This window comes from Vigna angularis, chromosome 7 (genome assembly GCF_016808095.1).
Source record: "Vigna angularis cultivar LongXiaoDou No.4 chromosome 7, ASM1680809v1, whole genome shotgun sequence".
Taxonomy (NCBI): domain Eukaryota; kingdom Viridiplantae; phylum Streptophyta; class Magnoliopsida; order Fabales; family Fabaceae; genus Vigna; species Vigna angularis.
Window position 1 is genome coordinate 30,652,103 of NC_068976.1, and position 21,748 is coordinate 30,673,850.

Below are 21,748 nucleotides of genomic sequence, written 5' to 3' on the forward strand. Positions count from 1 at the left end.
AGTATATTGCTAACATTTGATCAAGACAAAAACTCTAGAATTCTTCTTATTGTTACTATTAGAAATATTCAGAATACATTATCACTTTATAATGAATATATCATTGTACATCTAACTAGTTAAATAAAAAAAATACAACTGTAAATAATAATTAAATTACAAAAAAATCATTTCATTTCGTATTCCACTAAAATAAAATACAAAAAAAATTATATACAATTATTACACTAATGAAGGTCCCTTGAGTCCAAAAACAAAGGAGATTTCCAACGAAACCTACAAAAATAAAAAATGATATCATGTTAAAAAGAATGTTAGCAACATATTGTTATTAGTAGATAAATTTACAAGAGTCTCGTCATTAATACAATACCATTACTCCACTGAAAGAAGAGCCATATGGAATGAGGGTGTTTGCCAGCATTATGCTATTAAGAACAATTAACATTAAACACAAACTCCTACAAACTTTTTTGAGAATTGAGACTCTTCAGTCTTTTAGCCCTGCAACCAAGGTAGAAAAGAAACATGTGATTCAATAGCTGTGGCTTAGTTTACAAATAAAAACATCCGAATAGGACATTAAAAATTTAAGAAAAGAACTCACTTTGAAGATATATAATTATCAATCTCATCCTTATCTGGAAGACCGTAAACAAACCAGCTTTCTTCTAACAGTTTCATCTTGTATCTTCATATCTGCATTGATGCTTTCTTTTAGAAAACTTGCTAATTCCCTAGTCAAAATGGTATCATCAATCAGACAAATTGAGCTCATAAATTTTGAGAATTACCTTGCAGAAGAACCGATTCGTCATTGTAACTTTGTAAGTTCCAAAATGTCATCCCATTGTTGTCCACAAACTCTGGATTGATTCTTGTGGCATCACATCCACTTTTGTCTTTAACATAAGAAAAACAATTGTCAACCCTTACAATAGCATAAACATTAAAACTAGTAACATATAAAACAACTATATGTATCCAAACATTCCATTTTGGCCTTGTTAAGAGGGTTAATTTATTTAAAAAACACAATTACCTACACATACTCTATTTTCTGTTTTTACCACATTAAGAACATTTATTTCTTTATTAAACCAAGACCTACCTAGATGTTTAACCTTAACATCTATTAAGAAACAATTAATCATGACATACATTTTTCACCTGTGCTCTTTAACCTTAACATCTCAATGTGTGCTTCGTCAACCTCAATTCTTATCTTTATATGAGCATCATGCTCCTCCCCTGGAATGGAGGACACTTTGGAATTCTCATTCTGGAACTTTTGTGCAAGACACTTTATCTGTACATATCATACACACAGAATTATTATGAACTGTAACAGCAAGGATAATCCATATACAAAGAGCATCATAAGACCTTGTTTTCTATTACCTTTTCCTTAGCTGCAGCAATCTTAAGTTTTGTTTCTTTCACTACTTTTGCATCTTTTGAATTTTCGTCCTGAATATAGCTCCTTAGTTTTCTGAACATATTAAGCAAGTTTCCAACCGCTTTAATTGATATTAAGACAACAAAAGTAAGAAGAAAAACAAAAAAAAGATGAAGTGTTGAAGTAATAAAACAAAAGAAGAATACACAAAAAAAGAATATTTTTTAACAGTACTGAGTGCTCAAAGCTTGGTCACAAAGAAGAGTCATCAGTTTAAACTTTTTACACAAATCCAATTTATAGTATCCACTTATGCCTTCTTGAAACCAATTCCAAAGAGAAATCATTTAGAAGGTGATATGATTGCATAATCAAATCCTCTAAATGTTTCAACCATGAATTAGTTTCATTCTTGGTTGAGAAGGATGGAGACCTACACCAAAATAATCCATATGGAAACTTTAATTCAAGCATTTCAAAAAAAATTAATCACTGAGAAAACTTCAAACAAGAGTTGTAAGGGATAACTCACTCTTTTTTCGAATTGCTTACAAACAATCCCAACAATCTAATGTGAAATTGAATCAGTGAGGAGTTATGTTCATCCATAATTTCTTCAGTGATCAATTCTTTAAAAATGGCTTCAGCTTCTCCTTCCTTGAGATCAAGAGCCTGATTAAAATTACACACAGGAATAACAGTGAAAAAACACTTGATTAATATATTATGAATAGTATAAAGCAAGAATTAAGCTTGAACGATAATACCATTTTTTTCTAGGGTATATAATTTAACGTAACAGAAGGGAATATCATTCATGGTCAAAACGTTCAATTAAATGACCAACTGCAAAATCATCTAAAATTTGACTTTCAAGTTGCATGATATTGACAGAAATAATTAGTTCCAATTTGGTAACATCCCTCTATAGCATTAAAGGAATTTGCCGATCGTGATTATTCAATCAGTGAACTATTAAATGCAATTAATTAGAAAAACCATCAGGAAACTTTGTTAACATGAAACCATACCTTTCCAAACACTCTGCAAAACTCTAAAATCTGTAACGCATTCCCAACCTCTTTGGGTGGTAACTCGATGCCAAATATTTCTTTTAACTCCATGCCCGGTGGCAAAAGAATTTCCTCTGCAATTGCTTTGCTCTCTAAGTTCATTCCAAAATTCTCACCACCATCATCTTTGGTGCAAACTGCAGTGACATTTGCATCTGAAAAATTTTCATTTCCAAGTTCTCCTGAGAGAAATACTTCAGACTCCTGCAAGAAATAACAAAAAAAAACACGAATCATCTCATGAAAAGTTTATCATAAATTGAAATATAAACACATTCACTCATATCATCATTAACTTATCATGAATTTGCACAGTTAAACAAGGGACCCTTTTCAACCAAATCTGTCAACCACAAGAGATTTAGCAAAGGAGACAGGTAGAAAAATAGCATACCTTTATCAGATTTAATGGATTTGATGTTTCTAAATTCTTCTTCATTGCAAGCATTTCTGCAACTGACTTAAAGCCAGATTCCTTGGCACTACGATATAGGGGACTAGTAGGCTGTTCACCTCGTTGCTTTCTACGAACATAACTCCTTTATCAGAATGAAATCATGGATACACTACCAACTCAAAAACCAAATAGAAAAAATCGAAAAGAAACTCACTGGCAAAGACTACAGTTGCAAATGCCTTGACACTTCGGACATGTCCAATTAGCCAACTGTACAACCTCTTCAGCATTCTCTCCATACCTAATTTACCACAGGAAAATCGTCATTGGAGAAACATATACATATATACAAGTATTGTATTGTTATACTTCCGATTCTTTCATTTTGTACCAAGGATATCTCAGCTGACAATCAGAGCCTAATTCCTTCTAAATGTATAGAATGTTTGGACCCCACATTTGGAACATTTCACATTTACAAAAAATATATCAGTCATAGTTTTTAGAAAAATTTAAGTTGTTCCTTGCATTGGACGTGTGTCCCAAATTCCATTGCTTTGCAACTATAGTTGAAACACACAAAAACCACCAAAATGTGTTGTCTTTTTTCTGTACAAGGCCACAGGTATCCAGCATAATAAACAATCTTACTCAAGGTAAGCAGAACCACTATAGACAACAACTGTTTCATGGTCCTACCCTGTTCTCACAACATATAGTATCTCATGAGGGATACCAGCGACCTGGTACAAGACAAGATATTTTTGATATTTCTTTGTCTACTCTTGCAAAACAATGGATCTTGGTGTTGCAAATTAAAAAAGGCTTTCCCATAAACTGGCCAAAAACAAGGTCCTATGCCCTTCCAATATTCCCATATTTTCATATATATATATATATATATATATATATATATATATATATATATATATATATATATATATATATATATATATATATATATATATGCTGCATATGATAAGAAGGAATATAGCAGTAACCTACTTGAGATTTCTTCCTCAACAGTGGTACTAAGCATATCACACTTCTATGAAAAATACAAACATTTAAAATAAATAAATAAAAAATCCAAGATTTATAATGCTGAACTGACCTACTCAAAAGGCATTTGTGGCAGAACTTAATCGGACAATTCTCCTTCTTTTGCCGGCACTTCACAGTGGAAAACCAACAAAACAAATGTGTTATCATCCAAAATGTACCTCAAAATCAAGAAACAAAATGAACAAAGAGTAATAAAAGAAATCACCACACTCCAACATGCAAAATGAAAAATTGCAAATACATAAATTGTACTCTACGAATGTAACTGAGATGTACAAGTAGATATTTAATTTCTTTGACAAGGCTAAATTTTAGAACTCTTTTTTAAGTTGAGAAAGACGACCATCATTATGTTATTTGAGTTGAGAAATTTGTGGATGTAAATAATGAAAAACAGAAAAAAAAATATTTATATGTATTATATTTAATTTTCAGATTAATTTTATAATAATTTGTTACCATAGAACTTAGGTGAAAAATATTTTTTATTTATGGCATCCTTGTAATAGATTAAATGATACGTTAGTCGTTTATCTTACTTGCTCATCTTTTTTTATTCTCCTCATTGATGAGAGGATAATTAATTATTTAACTTCTTCCATTTTTACATTTGGAAGAATCAATATTACTTTATAGAAGGAAGCAATTTTAATCTGCAGATTTAATTTTTTGTTACAAACGTACAAACACAGCAGTAAATTGTTCTTCTATTGGTTCAGAAAAAATACAGTTTTCAGTAAAAGAAAAAAATGCTATTGAAAACCCTACAAGTTCAGCTCATTGATTCTAAAAAGAGGCAAAAAGAAAAACAGTTTTCAAATAAATTAATATTCATTGAAAAGCTAAACATGCTGCGTTGCTATGCAGAAATACAAATATCAAACAACAGCCACAAAATTGCTGAGTTGGAATTCAAAACTCTATAGTTTGTTTCATAGCCTATGGTCCCATCCAACTCATTGGTTCATAAAAGAGGCAAAAAGAAAACGGTTTTCAGCAAAATATAGCTTTCTATTACCTTTTCCTTAGCTGCAGCAATCTTGAGTTTTGCCTCTTTCACTACTTTTGCATGTCTTGAATTTTCGTTCCGAATATAGTTCCTTAGTTTTCTGGACATATATTAAGCAAGTTTCCAACCACTTTAATTGATATTAAGACAACAAAATTAAGAAAAAAAACAAAAGAAGGATGAATTGGTGAAAGTAATAAAACAAAAGAAAAATAAAAAAAGAATATTTTTTAAGAGAATTTAAAATACTTACTCATACAAATCCAATTTATAGTATCCAGTCATGCCTTCTTGAAACCAAACCGAAAAGAGAAATCATTTAGAAAGTTTTCAACAAAAACAAGATTCACTGAAAAGATAAACTTTTTTTCATATTACCTTCATTGGTGTTAGTATTTTGAGGTTGTGAAAGGAATAGTTGATGATAGAGAAAATGTAGAGATAGTTGAATGTAGAAGTAGTAGTTGGAAGAAGTGTTGTAGTTGTCTTTAGTTGTAGTAGATGTTGGTTCATACAAATGATAGATGTTGGCTACATACAAATGGTAGATGTTGGCTACATACAAATGGTAGATGTTGGCTACATACATCAAATGGTAGAGTTCATGGGTATTTATAGACCCATAGATTATTCTAGAACATACTAGCCACAACTTATGTGGAATGTTCTAGATTTTTACCTATGTAGAATATTCTTGATTTTTCTTCCTATCTTAGGTTTTTCTATAATATTCTAGAACTTGTATTACATGTCAATTCTTCTATCTAAGGAGCTTCTACATTCTTCTAGAATTTGCATTACACTTTAATACTCCTCCTTAATGCAAATTCGGTAACTCCAAGCATTGTGCGCAGTAGTTCAAATCTTGGTCTTGGTAACATATCTTCAATTTGATCTTCTTCCTCCATTTCCTTGACCATAGTTCTTGCTTTGATGCTTCTTCATAACAGTTAGGTTCAATCATGGCCATATTGCAGGTTTCATACATGTCTACCAAAGATCTTACTCTTCTTGGACTAGATTCAGGTGAAGAATCTTGTTGTGCAGGTGGAGAAAGCATACCTGAATTTTCTACCTCTTCTTGAGTTTCTTCTTGAGATTGTTGCACTAGAAGTAAAATGTTGCTTTTAACAACTTTTTCTTCTTCCCAATTCCAAGAAGCATTTTCATCAACTTCAACATCTCGACTGATGATGAGCTTTTTCGTTTGTAGGTTGTAGACTCGATAGCCTTTTGATTGTGTGCTATATCCCAAGAATATTCCTCGTATAGTTTTGTCTTCAAGCTTGTGCCTCCTTTGATCAGGAACATGTATGTAGCAAATAGACCCAAATACTCGTAGGTGTTTAGCCGATGGCTTTCTCCCACTCCAAGCTTCAATAGGAGTCTTGTCTTGGACTGCTTTAGTTGGACATCTGTTTAGAATATAAACTGCAGTGTAGACTGCTTCAGCCCAAAAAGTGTTAGGCATACTTTTCTCTTTCAGCATTGATCTTGCCATCTCCATAACTGTGCGATTCTTTCTCTCTGACACGCCATTTTGTTGTGGAGTATATGCGACTGTAAGTTGTCGCTCTATGCCTTCATCTTCACAGAATTTGTCAAACTCGCGAGATGTGTACTCCTTGCCACGATCACTTCTAAGTATTTTTAGCTGTTTTCCACTTTGCTTCTCAACAAGGGCCTTGAATTTCTTGAATACTCCAAAAACTTCTGACTTTGCCTTTAAGAAATAGACCCATGTCATTCTAGAGAAGTCATCAATGAAGAGGATGAAATATCTGTTGTTATGATGTGAAGGTGTTCTCATCGGTCCGCAAACATCGATATGAATCAACTCCAATAAGTCTTTTGCTCTCCATGCTTTGTCTGTCGAGAATGGTAATCGATGTTGTTTTCCAAGGAGACATCCTTCACATGATTCATTATTCTCCTTCAAGTATGGAAGATCTCTCATCATGTTTTTCGTATATAGAAGCTTTAAGGCATGTGTGTTGAAGTGGCCAAATCTCCTATGCCAAAGCCATGAGTCATCAACTTCTACCTTCATGGCAATATTAGTTCCAGGTTTGAAGCTTATAGGAAAGCTTCTATTTCTCTTCCCCATTTTTACTTGGCCAATTTCTATCATTTTATTGTCATAAATTTTGCATGTATCTTTCTCAAAATGAAGAGAATATCCATTCTCCATCATTTGGCCAATACTTAAAAGATTTTCTTTAAGATTTGGAACTAGTAAAACGTCTTTGATGAATTTAGTACCTTTCTTTGTCTCCACCATGACAGTTCCTTTGCCTCGAGACTCCACTGTGGTGCCATTTCCTAGCCGAACTTTGACATTGACAGATTTATCAATGTCTTTGAAGATACTTTGATCTTTTTCCATGTGATTACTGCATCCACTATCCAAGTACCAACTTCCTTCTCTACCAGAAGATTCTTGATTGGCGTAGAATAAGAGTTTCTCTTGATTATCTTCTTCAGCAAAGTTTGCTTGATGTCTATTTTTACTACGACAATACTTCTCTATGTGACCAAACTTCTTGCAATACTTGCATTGAGGTTTTCCATGATGCCAACAATCTTTTTCCAAGTGACTTGTCTTTTTACATATGCCACATGGAGGATATTTTTCTTGACGAGTCATAGAGAAGCTTCTAGGATTTTCTTTATTTCTAGAAATTTCTTCTCTACTTTTATCTCCTTCATATTCTTTATTCTGAGACCGTAATTTTAGTTTTGATTGAAAGGCATTTTCAACCGAGTCTTCTTCATGCCTTTTCAATCTTTGTTCATAAGCTTCAAGAGAGCCCATTAGTTGTGTGATTGACAATGTAGCCAAATCTTTTGTTTGTTCAATCGCGGTTGCGATTGCATCATACTTTTGGGGAATAGAAATTAAAATTTTCTCAACGATCTTTTTGTCAAGAATATTTTCCCCATAGGCTCTCATCTGACTAACTATTTCTTTTATTCTAGAATAGTAGTCTTTAATGGTCTCAGATTCTTTCATTCTTAATAATTCAAACTCTCGTCTTAGAGAATGAAGTTTAATATTGCGTACCTCGTCACTTCCTTGAAACTCCTCTTGTATTGTGTTCCAAGCTTGTTTTGCACTTGTGGCACCAATTATCCTTGGAAAAATTGTGTCATCAACTGCTTGTTGAAGAACAAATAAAGCCCTTGAATCCTTCTGCTTGTTTTCTTTCAACTCCTTCTTTTGAGCTGTAGTAAGAGTAGAAGTGTCTTCTGGAATAGTGAATCCCTCTTCTATGATATCCCATAAATCTTGAGAGCGAAAGAATGTCTTCATTTTGACACTCCAAAAATCATAACTTTCTCCTTTGAAAATAGGTACTGGAATTGATGATGTTTGATTAGTAGTAGCCATTGTTGAGAATATATTTGGGAGTAGTAGAATGAGTTATAGTTTTGTTTGAGGTAGTTGAAAATTTTATCTACGCCCAGTAGATGACCGAACGTAGCTCTGGTACCACTGTTAGTATTTTGAGGTTGTGAAAGGAATAGTTGATGATAGAGAAAATGTAGAGATAGTTGAATGTAGAAGTAGTAGTTGGAAGAAGTGTTGTAGTTGTCTTTAGTTGTAGTAGATGTTGGTTCATACAAATGATAGATGTTGGCTACATACAAATGGTAGATGTTGGCTACATACAAATGGTAGATGTTGGCTACATACATCAAATGGTAGAGTTCATGGGTATTTATAGACCCATAGATTATTCTAGAACATACTAGCCACAACTTATGTGGAATGTTCTAGATTTTTACCTATGTAGAATATTCTTGATTTTTCTTCCTATCTTAGGTTTTTCTATAATATTCTAGAACTTGTATTACATGTCAATTCTTCTATCTAAGGAGCTTCTACATTCTTCTAGAATTTGCATTACACTTTAATAATTGGATTGATTTAATGTTTCTGAAGTCTTCTTAACTGCAAGCATTTCTGCAACTGGCTTAAAATCATATGTCTTGGCACTTTGATATAGAGTACCTGATACAAGATAAGATATTTTTGTAGGGTATGGTCTGATCAAAACTTCAATGCACAAAGTAACATATGTTGTAGGGTATGGTTTGATCCAGTTCATATGTGAGAAAAGAGAACAAAAATATGATTTACAAAGAGAGAAAACAAATACCATTGGAAGCAAGCTGAACCCATTGCCACCACCATTCAATACAAATATGAACCTCAGATGAAAAAGCAGTGACCGAGTTCAGTGATGAGTTGGGAGCGAGTTGATGGTGAAGAGTAAAGAATCGATGACCTGAGGACAGTAGCTTCATTGGACATTGCAGAGATGTTTTTCTGGTAATAGCTTTTTCCTTGTTATCATACAGAAATTTATTATTAATGGTAAGAGGGTTCCATCTTTACAAGGCCATTTATAACCAATGTGCTTTCTAATATAGTGCTTCCATAATTATACATAGCCATGCAACGGTGTCCCCTCCAATAGGGTGTCTCCTTAACGAGATATCACGTGATGTCCATTTTATTTTTTATGCACCTATGTCCAGTCCAATAAAGTACCCGCTTACTGAGATATTATCCATTTTATTTATCATGTTTTATATATTTTATATTACTCATTTACCTTGCTCATCGTTTTCTTTTTTCTCATTGATGAATCTTTTTATCAATATTACTTTATAGAAGGAAGCAATCTCAGTCTGCGCATTCAATGTTTTATTATAAACGCAGAAACACAGCAGTAAATTGGTTGTTCTTTTATTGGTTCAGAAAAAATGCAGTTTTCAATGAAAAAAAGATGCTATTGAAAAAGATGAATACAGTTGGCAATAGAAAACACCCTAGAAATTGCAGAGAGGTTTCGTCTACTACCTTTCTTTCATATTCATCCTATTGGTTCAGAAAAGAGGTAAAGAAAAACAGTTTTCAACAAAAACAAGATTCATTGAAAAAATAAACCTGCTGTGATCGGAGACACAGTGCTTCCACCTGATATTGCAGAGAGGTTCGCTAGTCCTCTGCTTCTCTTCTTAAATAAAATTTGTCTTCTTGCAGAATTCAAATATTTTAATTTTAGTTGTTTACCTATGCATGAACATTAGTGTATATATTAATTTCTTTTAATGATTTGAGACTATATGTAGAACAATCAAGAAAAATGAAAAATCATTTGTTTAAAAAACATTCATAAAATTTGTATAAAAACATAAAAAAAAAACTAATAACATTATTATAGATATTCAACAAACCTTTGAAATTTATAAATAATTCATACACATTGACCTAATAAAACTATTTATTATGAACAACTTCTACAAATAATCCTACACACTTCTAATAATGGATTATATGGTTATGGAAAATAGTAACACTAAGTAGTATATTGCTAACATTTGATCAAGACAAAAACTCTAGAATTCTTCTTGTTACTATTAGAAATATTCAGAATACATTATCACTTTATAATGAATATATCATTGTACATCTAACTAGTTAAATAAAAAAAATACAACTGTAAATAATAATTAAATTACAAAAAAATCATTTCATTTCGTATTCCACTAAAATAAAATACAAAAGAAATTATATACAATTATTACACTAATGAAGGTGCCTTGAGTCCAAAAACAAAGGAGATTTCCACCGACACCTACAAAAATAAAAAATGATATCATGTTAAAAAGAATGTTAGCAACATATTGTTATTAGTAGATAAATTTACAAGAGTCTCATCATTAATACAATACAATTACTCCACTGAAAGAAGAGCCATATGGAATGAGGGTTTTTGCCAGCATTATGCTATTAAGAACAATTAACATTAAACATAAACTCCTACAAACTTTTTTGAGAATTGAGACTCTTAAGTCTTTTAGCCCTGCAACCAAGGTAGAAAAGAAACATGTGATTCAATAGCTCTGGCTTAGTCTACAAATAAAAACATCCGAACAGGACATTAAAAATTTAAGAAAATAACTCACTTTGAAGATATATAATTATCAATCTCATCCTTCTCTGGAAACCGTAAACAAACCAGCTTTCTTCAGGTAAAGTAGCAGTTTCATCTTGTATCTTCATATATGCATTGATGCTTTCTTTTAGAAAACTTGCTAATTTCCTAGTCAAAATGGTATCATCAATCAGACAAATTGAGCTCATAAATTTTGAGAATTACCTTGCAGCAGAAGAACCGATTCGTCATTGTAACTTGGTAAGTTCCAAAATGTCATCCCATTGTTGTCCACAAACTCTGGATTGATTCTCGTGGCATCACATCCACTTTTGTCTTTAACATAAGAAAAACAATTGTCAACCCTTACAATAGCATAAACATTAAAACTAGTAACATATAAAACAACTATATGTATCCAAACTTTCCATTTTGGCTTAGTTAAGAGCGTTAATTTATTTAAGAAACACAATTACCTACACATACTCTATTTTCTGTTTTTACCGCATTAAGAACATTTATTTCTTTATCAAACCAAGACCTACCTAGATGTTTAGAAAAATACAAAATCCAGGAATTTAAACTAAGAAAGGAAACACATCTTACAGGATATTATGTAAGCGAATACTAATGTGCAAGAAAAGAAACAAGATATTAAATGAACAGTATATAATGCAAATGAAATTATAGAGAAACCTAAGACTAAGCACTTGTTTGCCATTCATATTAGTTCTTTTTCATCGTAGATAAAACAAAACAACCATTTTATTTTGCTTTCAGAGTCCTGAGCTAATAACTAGTTGTTTACAACTTGGATAACTTTGAACCATGGACTTTTGTACCACACCAAAATATTTTGACCTAAAAAGATGAAAGTGGAGAACTTTAGCCAAGATAACATGAATTTCATAATCAATGTGTGCTTCGTCAACCTCAGTTCGTATCTTTATAAGAGCATCATGCTCCTCCACTGGAATGCAGGACACTTTGGCATTCGCATTCTGTAACTTTTGTGCAAGAATGCCTTATATATTATATATTTTTTATTACTTTAGAATACTATTATTTTATAATTTTTTGAAAAAAATAATCCCAAAACATTACAAAGGTCTAAATTCAATTTAATTCCCAAATAAATATAATTTAATTTAAATTGCTTTATTATATAAGAAAAAAAGAATCCAAGGTCATTGTTCATACACTTTTCCAGTAAACTGCACACTATTATCATATAAAAAAACTAAAACAAATATCATTTCCTTCTGCATTAAGAATATTTTAATTAAAAAATAATTTACTGAGTTGTTACATCTTAACATACGTACTATTTCTATTTATTTAGTAATATCTTATATAAGAGTGCCTTCTAAATTAAATATTTTAATTTTATTTTCATCATGTCATCTAGGATTACAGCTTTTTTTTAAGCATGATAGATATTTAATTTGTTTTCATCAAAAAGTATTATGCTGCATCCAATAGTCTATTTTCATAGAGGATTTACTTTCTGATAAAATTTTGTTAAAATAAGATGAATATATTTAATTTAAAATTATAAAATGTAACACATACAATGAAAAATATTAAAGGTTATCCTAAAACACAAGCACAAGCAATCTAACAAGGAAGAACAAAAGCTATTTGGAGATGAATATAAAATATTACAAGAAGATCAAAAAACACAAGCAGGGAAGAACAAAAGCTATTTGGACATTGATGAAGGCATATTTATGCACATGTTTATGTTTTAAAATTAAAATTTTTAACAAGATTATTGTGCTTAAATGTTTGAATTGAAAAGAGTTTGTGATGATTGGATTTATTGGGTTTGAGAATTAAAGAGACGAAAAAGGTGAGTTTTAGCACATAAATTATTCTTAGATGTTCTAATGAAATTAAAGCTTTATTGGTCCAAAATTTCAAATCAAGGCCCAAAAGTCTCAAAAGGAAATTAGTTTATTCAAGAAAAGGGCTGAATGCACCTTTGTTTTTACAAATGTACACCATTCTTTTCTAAAAAAGGCCAAACAGTTCTACACCCCTAAATTTTCCTACCTACACCACTCCTAAATCAAACTCATCAAATGATGCCATGTCAGTAATCCTTGCATTCACCATTCACCCAATGAGAGAGTGCCACATCAATAGCCTTGCCACATCGCATGCCATGTCATCACCATCTTCTCTAACAGAGAAACCCTAACCCAGCAACCATCTTCTCTAAGGGTTATTTTATGGTCATTTGAAACTTATCTAAGCTCTTAGTTAATTGAAATATCAAATAAATGAATTAGTAGTTGAACTGTTAAGTAGGATCTGAACTGAACCTTTGAGTTTGTTCAGTTATAATAGTGTTTTCCTATCAATTATAATGTTGAAGGAACCAATTTGATCAATAGAATGAGTCTTAAGTGCATCAAAAGCCATTTTCGAAGTGTGTTGTCAATTGGTATAGCGTCCCTAAGCACCCCTATTTTAGAGGCGTCATCGCTAACTTTTTGACTCTGAGCGCCCACTTTGAATGGCCAGGGCGTTGAGCGCCCATTTCCAGTGGCCCCGACACTAAGCACCCACTTCTAGTGGCCAAGGCGTTGAGTGCCAACTCTTGGGCGTCGAAGCGCCCTTCGTACAAATTTTTGATTTCCTTTTTCTGAGTTATTCTGTGATCTTGGATGCACTGTTTTGGGTTTCTTTGACGAAAGTGAAATATTTTCATGAGTTTTTGTATGATATATGGTGTTATATGTATCCATGAATGGAAAGTTGTGAAAAGGAGTTCCGTGGAGGAATTTCTTATTGTTGGTTACTTAGTATTGTGAATATGAATGTATTGGAGCTAGTACTGATAGTTTATCCTGACGCTCTCAATAACCCTAACCTCAAGTAAAGATGAGTGGTTATATCGTGGAGAGTAGCAGGAGGTCCTAGTCTAGAGACTTTATCTTGGCCAAAGACTTTTGTTGGAGGAGTAACCTCGTATGGTAGAGTAGTGCAGTAAAGAAATACAACAACAGTTATTTTCTCCAATTCGCACCGGTTCTGCAACCGAGGTATATACAAGCGAGGAAAAAAGTCTACCACTTTTTGCCTCGGTTCTAAACCGAGGCAAAAAGGTGTATGCTTTTGCCTCGGTTAAAATTAAACCGAGGCGGTAGAGGGGTTCCTTTTTGACTTTTTTTTTTCGCCATACTTTTGGTCTAGGTTTCTAGTGAACCGAGACAGTAGAAGAGTTTTTTTTTTTCCTCAACCTTTCTGCAAGAATGGGTAATATACATTTTTAACATCAGGTCATGAACAGATCCACCTTCCATGAACTTGATCAACATTTGCTTATTGTCATTTTCTCTATTGCATCATCTTTTAATCGCGACTCTATAGAAATCTGAAGTCAGTCTTCTATCCCACAACTAGAAAAAGAGAGGAAAATATCATAGAAATAATAAACTTTAAAACTAACACCCAGGCTAGAATCATATTCAGTTCCTTTCATAACATAATAGAATCATATAACACAAAAAGAAAAAGAAACCGTTTTTCCTCCAAGCAAGTTCATCCCTTCAACCTACACTACACGGAACACACCACAAAAGCCATATCCAGAGAGGAAAACATCACTTTCTCCTTCAATTCCTCCCTAACAAAACATGCCAGAAAGCCATAAATAAAACAAGATAGATGTGCTCTGCGCCTTCTTTACCTGTGTCAAATGGAGCCAATAGCCAAATGAGACTCAATACACCCGTATTTCTTAAGTAACACATCAAATTTTGTTAAGCCATTTTTTCCTAACCCCCGATTCCTCTCCTCTACAAGAAAAAACCCAACCACCCCGAATTGGTTACGGCGACCATTAACAAAAACAAATAATGAAATTAAGCGTCCACGCCTCTCTGTTCATCTCCAATCACCAACAAAGGAGTCGAACCCTTAAGCAAAAACCACGGGAGATTACCTTAGGGCTTTGGGGGGTTCTGTTTTAAAAGGAGAAGAGAGTGGCGTTCTAGCGACATCTCTGTTTGGTCGCGGTGGGAGCAACTGTCTCCCAGGGTTAAGGTAGCAAAGGTAGAGGCCGAACTGTCGTACACGGCACGACTTCCTCCAACGTGAGCAACGACGACTCCGACAACTAGCCTCGGTGAAGACGTGGCGCGAAGGATTTTATCACGAACATTTTTGGTTGAAAAATAGATCTACATGACTTTTATGTTCTTAATATGTATCATTTACTTTTTAGTTCCATTAATATTTTTTTAACTGTACCTTCTAAAATAAATATTTTAATTTTAGTTTTTTACCTATGCATAAGCATTAGTGTATTTATTTTCTTTTAATGATTTGCATTGTAGAACACTTAAGAAAAATGAAAAATCATTAAAGATATATATATATATATATATATATATATATATATATATATATAGATATAATATATTGTTTAAAAAATAAAACTAGTAGTGGGTCCACTAGTTCAATTTGTGAAGGAGAAGAAAGTTATGCAAGGAGTAGTGGGTCCTATTGTTTCCAAGAGGTAAGCTATGCAAGCAACAACAACAAAGCTAATCAATAGAATATAGGGATCGCATTACTCAAACCATTTGGTATGGTCCCATTCTTCTATTTTATTTTTAATGAGTAAAAGATTTTCCAATTCTCCCAATATGAGCAAAAGATAATCTCACGTCCATTTGGAGTAGGAGAAAGGAATTCCCGCTTTGAATGCTGAGTTGAAGGGAATAGCAAAGGTAAGACAGCTGGTTTGCAATTTTGAGTGTCCTTTCATAACTTTCTTTACTGATTAACCCCAACAATCTAATGTGAAATTGAATCAATGAAGAGTTATATTTATCTACACTTTCTTTACTGATCAATTCTTTAAACATGTATTCAGCGTCTCCTTCCTAAAAAATAGAGCCTGATTAAAATTACACACAAGAATAACATGGAAGAAGCACCATTATATATTATGAATGGTTGTCACACCATAAGTGTAAAGCAAGAATTAAGCTTGAACAATAATACCATTTTTTTATAGAGTATATAATTTAATGTAACAAAAGGCAATATCATTCGTGGTGAAAAAACTCAATTAAATGACTACCTGCAAAATAATCTAAATTTTGACTTTTAAGTTGCATGATACTGATAGAAATATGTAGCTCCAAAATTTGTAACATGCTTTGTAACATTAAAGGAATTTGCCAACTGTGATTGTTCAATCAGTCAACTATTAAATGTAATTAATAAAAGAAATGAGGAAATATTCTTAACATGAATCCATAGCTTTCTGAATACTCTGAAAAAGTGTTAGGGGCAGGCGAGTTTACGAGAGAAGAAGATATAGGAGAGAGAGAGAGAGAAGGGGTCCATACGGTAGAGGACAGTGGCCGAATGGTTGAAAGGGGGGAGCACAATGACCGAACGGGCGAAAGGGGGGAGCACGAGGGCCGAACGGCTGAAAGGGGGGAGCACGATGACCGAACGGTGGAAAGGGGGAAGCACGAGGGCCGAACGGTTGAAAGGGGGGAGCACAATGACCGAACGGGCGAAAGGGGGAAGCACGAGGGCCGAACGGCTGAAAGGGGGGAGCACGATGGCCGAACGGTAGGAGAAAGAGAAAAAGAGGGCTGAACGAGTGGGGCAACGACGAGCGTCCTAAGCGAGTGGAAGCAACAACAGTTAGGATGAGTGGGAAATTCATTAGAAATTAAGGACGTACCTCAGGATATTATAGAAGTAAATATAGTAAATAAGGATAGAAATATTCTTACCAGATAATTATAATAAATAGGCATAATTACTATTATTCTTTACCTTTTCGGGAAGGAGTAATTAGTATTAATAAAGGAGGAACATAGGGTTTAGGAAGCAGTTTTTATTACGGAGTTTTGTAAGAGAGGTTAGGCTCTCAGGTAACTGACGGAGACCCTGCTCCCAGTTATTGGTTGTTATTGTGATACCGATATTTCCATTTAATAAAGAGGTTTATTCAGTGAAATACCATTGTTTATTGCCTGTGGGAGTGTGAAAGGTTGTATTTGGGTAGTTTACGTACTCAGGTACGTAACAATTGGTCCAACCTGTCGGATCATCAAGGGAGGAAACTGTCGGATCATAATAGAGACGAGTGAAAGACATCATGGAGGGAAGAGTGAATGCTGTCGAAGGAAGATTGGAGGTCATAGAAATCTCCATGGGAGGACTGGAGGCAGCACTCTAGGAACTGGTGAAGGTGATGGGAGAGCGAGGTCGACGATATGAGGGAAATTCTGATGGAAGTCAGGGGTCTGTCAACGGGAGAAGGAATGAGGAGGATGAGAGAGATGAAAGCAGGCTAGATGGTGGACACCGAGAGGAGCAACCGTATTGGAGGAGAAGGGTAGACTTACCCATCTTTGAAGGAAGCGATCCGTTGAATTGGATCTATAGAGCGGACAAATTCTTTGAACTACAAGGAGTGTCGGAGAAAGAAAAGTTGCACCTAGCCTATATCAGCATGGAGGGAATCGCGGGACACTAGTTTAGGTTTTGGAGGGAGAAGGCCAGGAACCGCTCGTGGACAGGATTAAAGGAGTCGTTGGTGATCCATTTCGGAGGAAGAAGCCGAGGAACCGTCTTCGAGAGACTGGCGACCTGTAAACAATCAGGGACCGTGGAAGAATACATCAAAGAATTTGAAGTATTGGCCGGCCAAGCAGAAAAAATACCTGATGCATAGCTGATGGGATATTTCATGGCAGGATTGTAGGAGGGGATCCGTAATCAACTCATATTGCTTGATCTGAGGGAATTGATGGACGTAATGAGACTAGCAAAGGACGTGGAAGAGTTCCAAGGGGGCACAAAGGCTGGAGGTGGAATCATAAGCAAGAGCCAGACGTGGGGAAAATCGAGCGGTTCAGTAATGAGGACGAACCCCAGTCGGCATAATCAGAACCGAACAGGAATCGTAGAGAGGGGGCAGACAGGAGGAAAGGAAGGGATCCCGAGGAGAGAAGGAGAACGATCATTCTCAAACAACCAAGGAAGGAACGTGCGGGATCTACCGTACGCTAAATATGTCAAACGAAGGGAAGAAGGGAGGTGTTTCAGGTGTGAGGGACCGTTCGGTCCAGGCCATCGCTGTCCGGAAAGGAGTCTTCGGATGCTGATACTGGCAGAAGACGAGGAATCAAGCAGGGAAGAAGAAGCTGAGGCCGAACTCGACCAAATGGAGCTATCGACATTCTCGGCAGGGGGGCTCACCCAGCCCAGAACGATGAAATTGCATGGGCAGATAGGGACGAAACAGGTACTGATTTTGATTGACAGTGACGCCAGCCACAACTTCATTAGAAAAGAATTGGTAGAGGAACTGGCATTACCCGTAGTAGATACACCACCCTATAGGGTGAGTTTGAAAGATAGGCAAAGAAAGGAGACGAGGGGGTGTTGTGAAGAAGTAATGATTCACATGGGAGAGGCGGTGATCACCGAACGGTTCCACTTGTTTGAACTAGGCGAAGTTGACGTGATACTGGGGGTAGAATGGCTGGCTAAGCTGGGAGAAGTAACATTAAATTGGGGCAAGCTAACCATGGTGTTCGATCAAGCAGGGAGGAACGTGACCATTAAAGGAGATCCTACTCTAACTCGGAGATTGGTGGAACTCGAAGCATTGTTCAAAATGAAAGAAGTAGAGGCCTGGTTGCTGGTGTGGGAGTTTAGGGAGACAGAAAAGGACGAGGGAAGAAAATCATACGATCAGGGAGAAGGACCGTTCGGTCCGGAGATGACAAAGAAGTAGAAGCATGACATGAATCAAATTTTGGATCAACACGCGAGCGTATTTCACGAGCCGAGCGGACTACCTCCAGATAAGGGCATGGTTCATCAAATTCCATTGAAAGAGGGTACGGATCCCGTGAATGTAAGGCCATACCGTTACCCCCATGTGATGAAGGGGGAGATTGAGAAACAGGTGGCTGAAATGCTAAAAACGGGCGTCATAAGGTCGAGCAACAGTCCATATTCGAGTCTGGTAATATTAGTGAAGAAGAAGGATGGCAGTTGGAGATTTTGTGTGGATTATAGGGCCCTTAACCGAGCCACGATACCCGATAAATTCCCTATCCCACTAATAGAGGAATTGCTAGATGAACTGAGAGGGGCCAAATATTTTTCAAAGGTGGATTTGAAGTCAGGCTACCACCAGATCTGAATGGGAGAAGAAGACATAGAGAAAACGGCCTTTCGGACGCACCAGGGTCACTACGAATTCATGGTGATGCCGTTCGGCCTCACCAACGCATCAGCCACATTCCAGAGTGCAATGAACAACCTGATGCAGCCGTACCTACGAAAATTCGTACTGGTGTTCTTTTATGATATATTGATGTATAGCCGATCCTTGGAGGAACACTTAGAGCATGTGGGGACGGTGCTAAGGGAACTCGTGACGAATAGGTGGGTGGCCAACAGAAAAAAATGTGAGTTCGGCAAAACTCAAATAGGCTATTTGGGTCATCGGATATCCGCGAGAGGTGTAGAAATGGACGAAGACAAAGTAAAGACCGTGATAGACTGGGAGAAACCTAAGACGGTGAAGGCTTTGAGGGGATTTCTAGGTCTGACAGGATATTATAGGAGGTTTGTGAAGGATTATGAGAAGATTGCCAAACCTTTGACCGACCTTCTTAAAAAGGGGTAGTTTACATGGACGGAGCAAGTGGAGGAAGCTATGTTAAGGTTAAAGAAGGCCATCACTACTGCACCAGTGCTGGTTCTACCTGATTTTGACCAGCCTTTCCACATTGAATGTGATGCATCGGGAAGAGAGGTAGGAGCGGTACTCATGCAAGGAAAGAAACCCATAGCTTTCTTTAGTAAAGCGTTATCAGAGGGGTCATTGATTAAATCGATATATGAGAAGGAATTCATGGCGTTGGTTTTAGCCATACAACACTAGAGGCCCTACCTCTTGGGACAAAGGTTTGTGGTTCACACCGATCAAAGGAGCCTGAAGTACCTTTTGGAGCAGCACATAACCACTCAGAATCAGCAAAATTGGATTGCGAAGCTCCTGGGTTATGACTTTGAAATTGTGTACAAATCAGGAGTCACCAACAAGGTAGCAAACACCCTATCACGGAAGGAAGAGGATGATCCACAAGAAGAAAAGGAATTGAGGGTTGTGGCCAGACCGTACTAGCAAGACTTTAGGGAGATTTTGGAAGAAGTTGAGGCAGATGAAGAGTTAAAGAAGGTGATAGAAGATTTGAGAAAAGACCCCAACTCACATCCCTCGTTCACTCTAGAACACGAGAGGTTACACTATAAGGGGAGGCTTGTGCTGTATGCCCGATCGGCCTGGGTGCCCAAGTTGATAGCAGAGTTTCATACCACACAAACAGGAGGACACTCAGGGGTATATCGGACTTATTACAAGGTAGCGCAATCTCTTTATTGGGTAGGAATGAAGAAAGCCGTAACTGACTTTGTTGCAAGTTGCCTGGTATGTCAACAACATAAATATCTGTCATCCTCTCCGCAGGGGTTGTTGCAACCTTTACCCATACCCAACGCCATTTGGGAGGAGATAAGCATGGATTTTATCGTTAAGTTGCCCAAGTCCCGCGGGTATGATGTTGTGTTGGTAGTGGTGGACCGCCTCAGCAAATATGGACACTTCATACCATTAAAACATCCCTATTCTGCTCGAACCATAGCTGAAGTGTTTGCAAAGGAGATTGTCCGGTTGCATGGGGTGTCCATATCTATCGTGAGTGACAGGGATCCACTATTCCTGAGTAATTTTTGGAAGGAGTTATTTAAATTACAAGGAACTCAACTGAAGATGAGCACCGCTTATCATCCTGAATCCGATGGACAGACTGAGGTCGTGAATAGGGTATTGGAGGGTTATCTGAGATGCTTATGCTTAGAACAACCAAAGGGATGGAGCATAATACTACCCTGGGCGGAATATTGGTATAATACCAGCTATCAAGAGTCGGCGAGATGCATCCCATTTGAAACAGTATATGGGAGGTCTCCTCCTTCACTGCACAGGTTCGTTCCGGGGGAAACCTTAGTGGAAGTCGTCGGCTAGGAGTTACAGACGAGGGATGAGGCACTCAACCAGCTAAAATTCCATCTAGCAAGGGCTCAAAAACTAATGATGAGGCAGGCCGACAAGGCAAGAAGACCATCCAATGTGGAGGTGGGAGATTGGGTGTATTTAAAGATCAGACCCCATCGACAAACGTCGATGTCGTCCACACTACATTCTAAACTAGCCGCTCGGTATTTTGGACCTTTCCCGATCATACAACAAATAGGAGAAGTGGCATTTAAGTTGCAACTACCCGAAGCCGCGCGGATACACCCAGTGTTCCATGTGTCGTAATTAAAGAAGGTCGTGGGGGAGAACAGTGTGGAGAAAGAGTTACCCATATACTTAGAGATGGAGGGACTGTCTTCCTGGCCGATCAGAGTTTTGGATAAAAGGCAGATGCAACAAGGAGAGGACGAACGACAGGAAGTGTTGATCGAATGGCAAGAGAAAGGACCGGACGGGGCCACATGGGAAGATGCCATAACCATCCGAGATCAATATCTAAACTTCAACCTTGAGGACAAGGTTGATCTTCAGGAGGTGGGTAATGTTAGGGGTTGGCGAGTTAACGAGAGAAGAAGGTATAGGAGAATGAGAGAAGGGGTCCGTACGGTAGAGGATAGTGGCTGAACGGTTGAAAGGGGGGAGCACAATGACCGAACGGGCGAAAGGTGGGAGCACGAGGGCCGAACGGCTGAAAGGGGGGAGCACGATGACCGAACGGTGAAAAGGGGAAAGCATGAGGGGCGAACGGTTGAAAGGGG

The 21,748-nt window shown here is 36.4% G+C and overlaps 1 protein-coding gene across 4 annotated transcripts; it reads right to left on the reverse strand.

The window, feature by feature from the left end:
- Nucleotides 1-33: 33 nt before the first annotated feature.
- On the reverse strand, nucleotides 34-9,423 carry LOC108336406 (uncharacterized). Of its 4 annotated transcripts, none has more exons than XM_052880903.1 (15): nucleotides 9,107-9,420; nucleotides 8,864-8,958; nucleotides 5,197-5,234; nucleotides 4,953-5,043; nucleotides 3,984-4,042; nucleotides 3,084-3,170; nucleotides 2,867-2,996; nucleotides 2,431-2,676; nucleotides 1,932-2,071; nucleotides 1,402-1,492; nucleotides 1,171-1,309; nucleotides 795-902; nucleotides 608-699; nucleotides 374-504; nucleotides 34-276 (listed from the first exon to the last, which is right to left on the reverse strand). In XM_052880903.1, the coding sequence occupies exons 1-13, from the start codon at nucleotides 9,252-9,254 to the stop codon at nucleotides 638-640; spliced, it is 1,434 nt and encodes a 477-aa protein (XP_052736863.1). In that variant the 5' UTR covers nucleotides 9,255-9,420; the 3' UTR covers nucleotides 34-276; nucleotides 374-504; nucleotides 608-637. The 4 variants fall into 4 exon arrangements, with proteins under 4 accessions (XP_052736863.1, XP_052736862.1, XP_052736864.1 ...); XM_052880902.1 differs by having other exon boundaries at nucleotides 1,162-1,309; nucleotides 9,107-9,417; XM_052880905.1 differs by lacking the exons at nucleotides 34-276; nucleotides 374-504; nucleotides 608-699; nucleotides 795-902 and adding an exon at nucleotides 1,634-1,832 and having other exon boundaries at nucleotides 1,292-1,309; nucleotides 9,107-9,423.
- Between the last annotated feature and the right edge of the window lie 12,325 nt (nucleotides 9,424-21,748).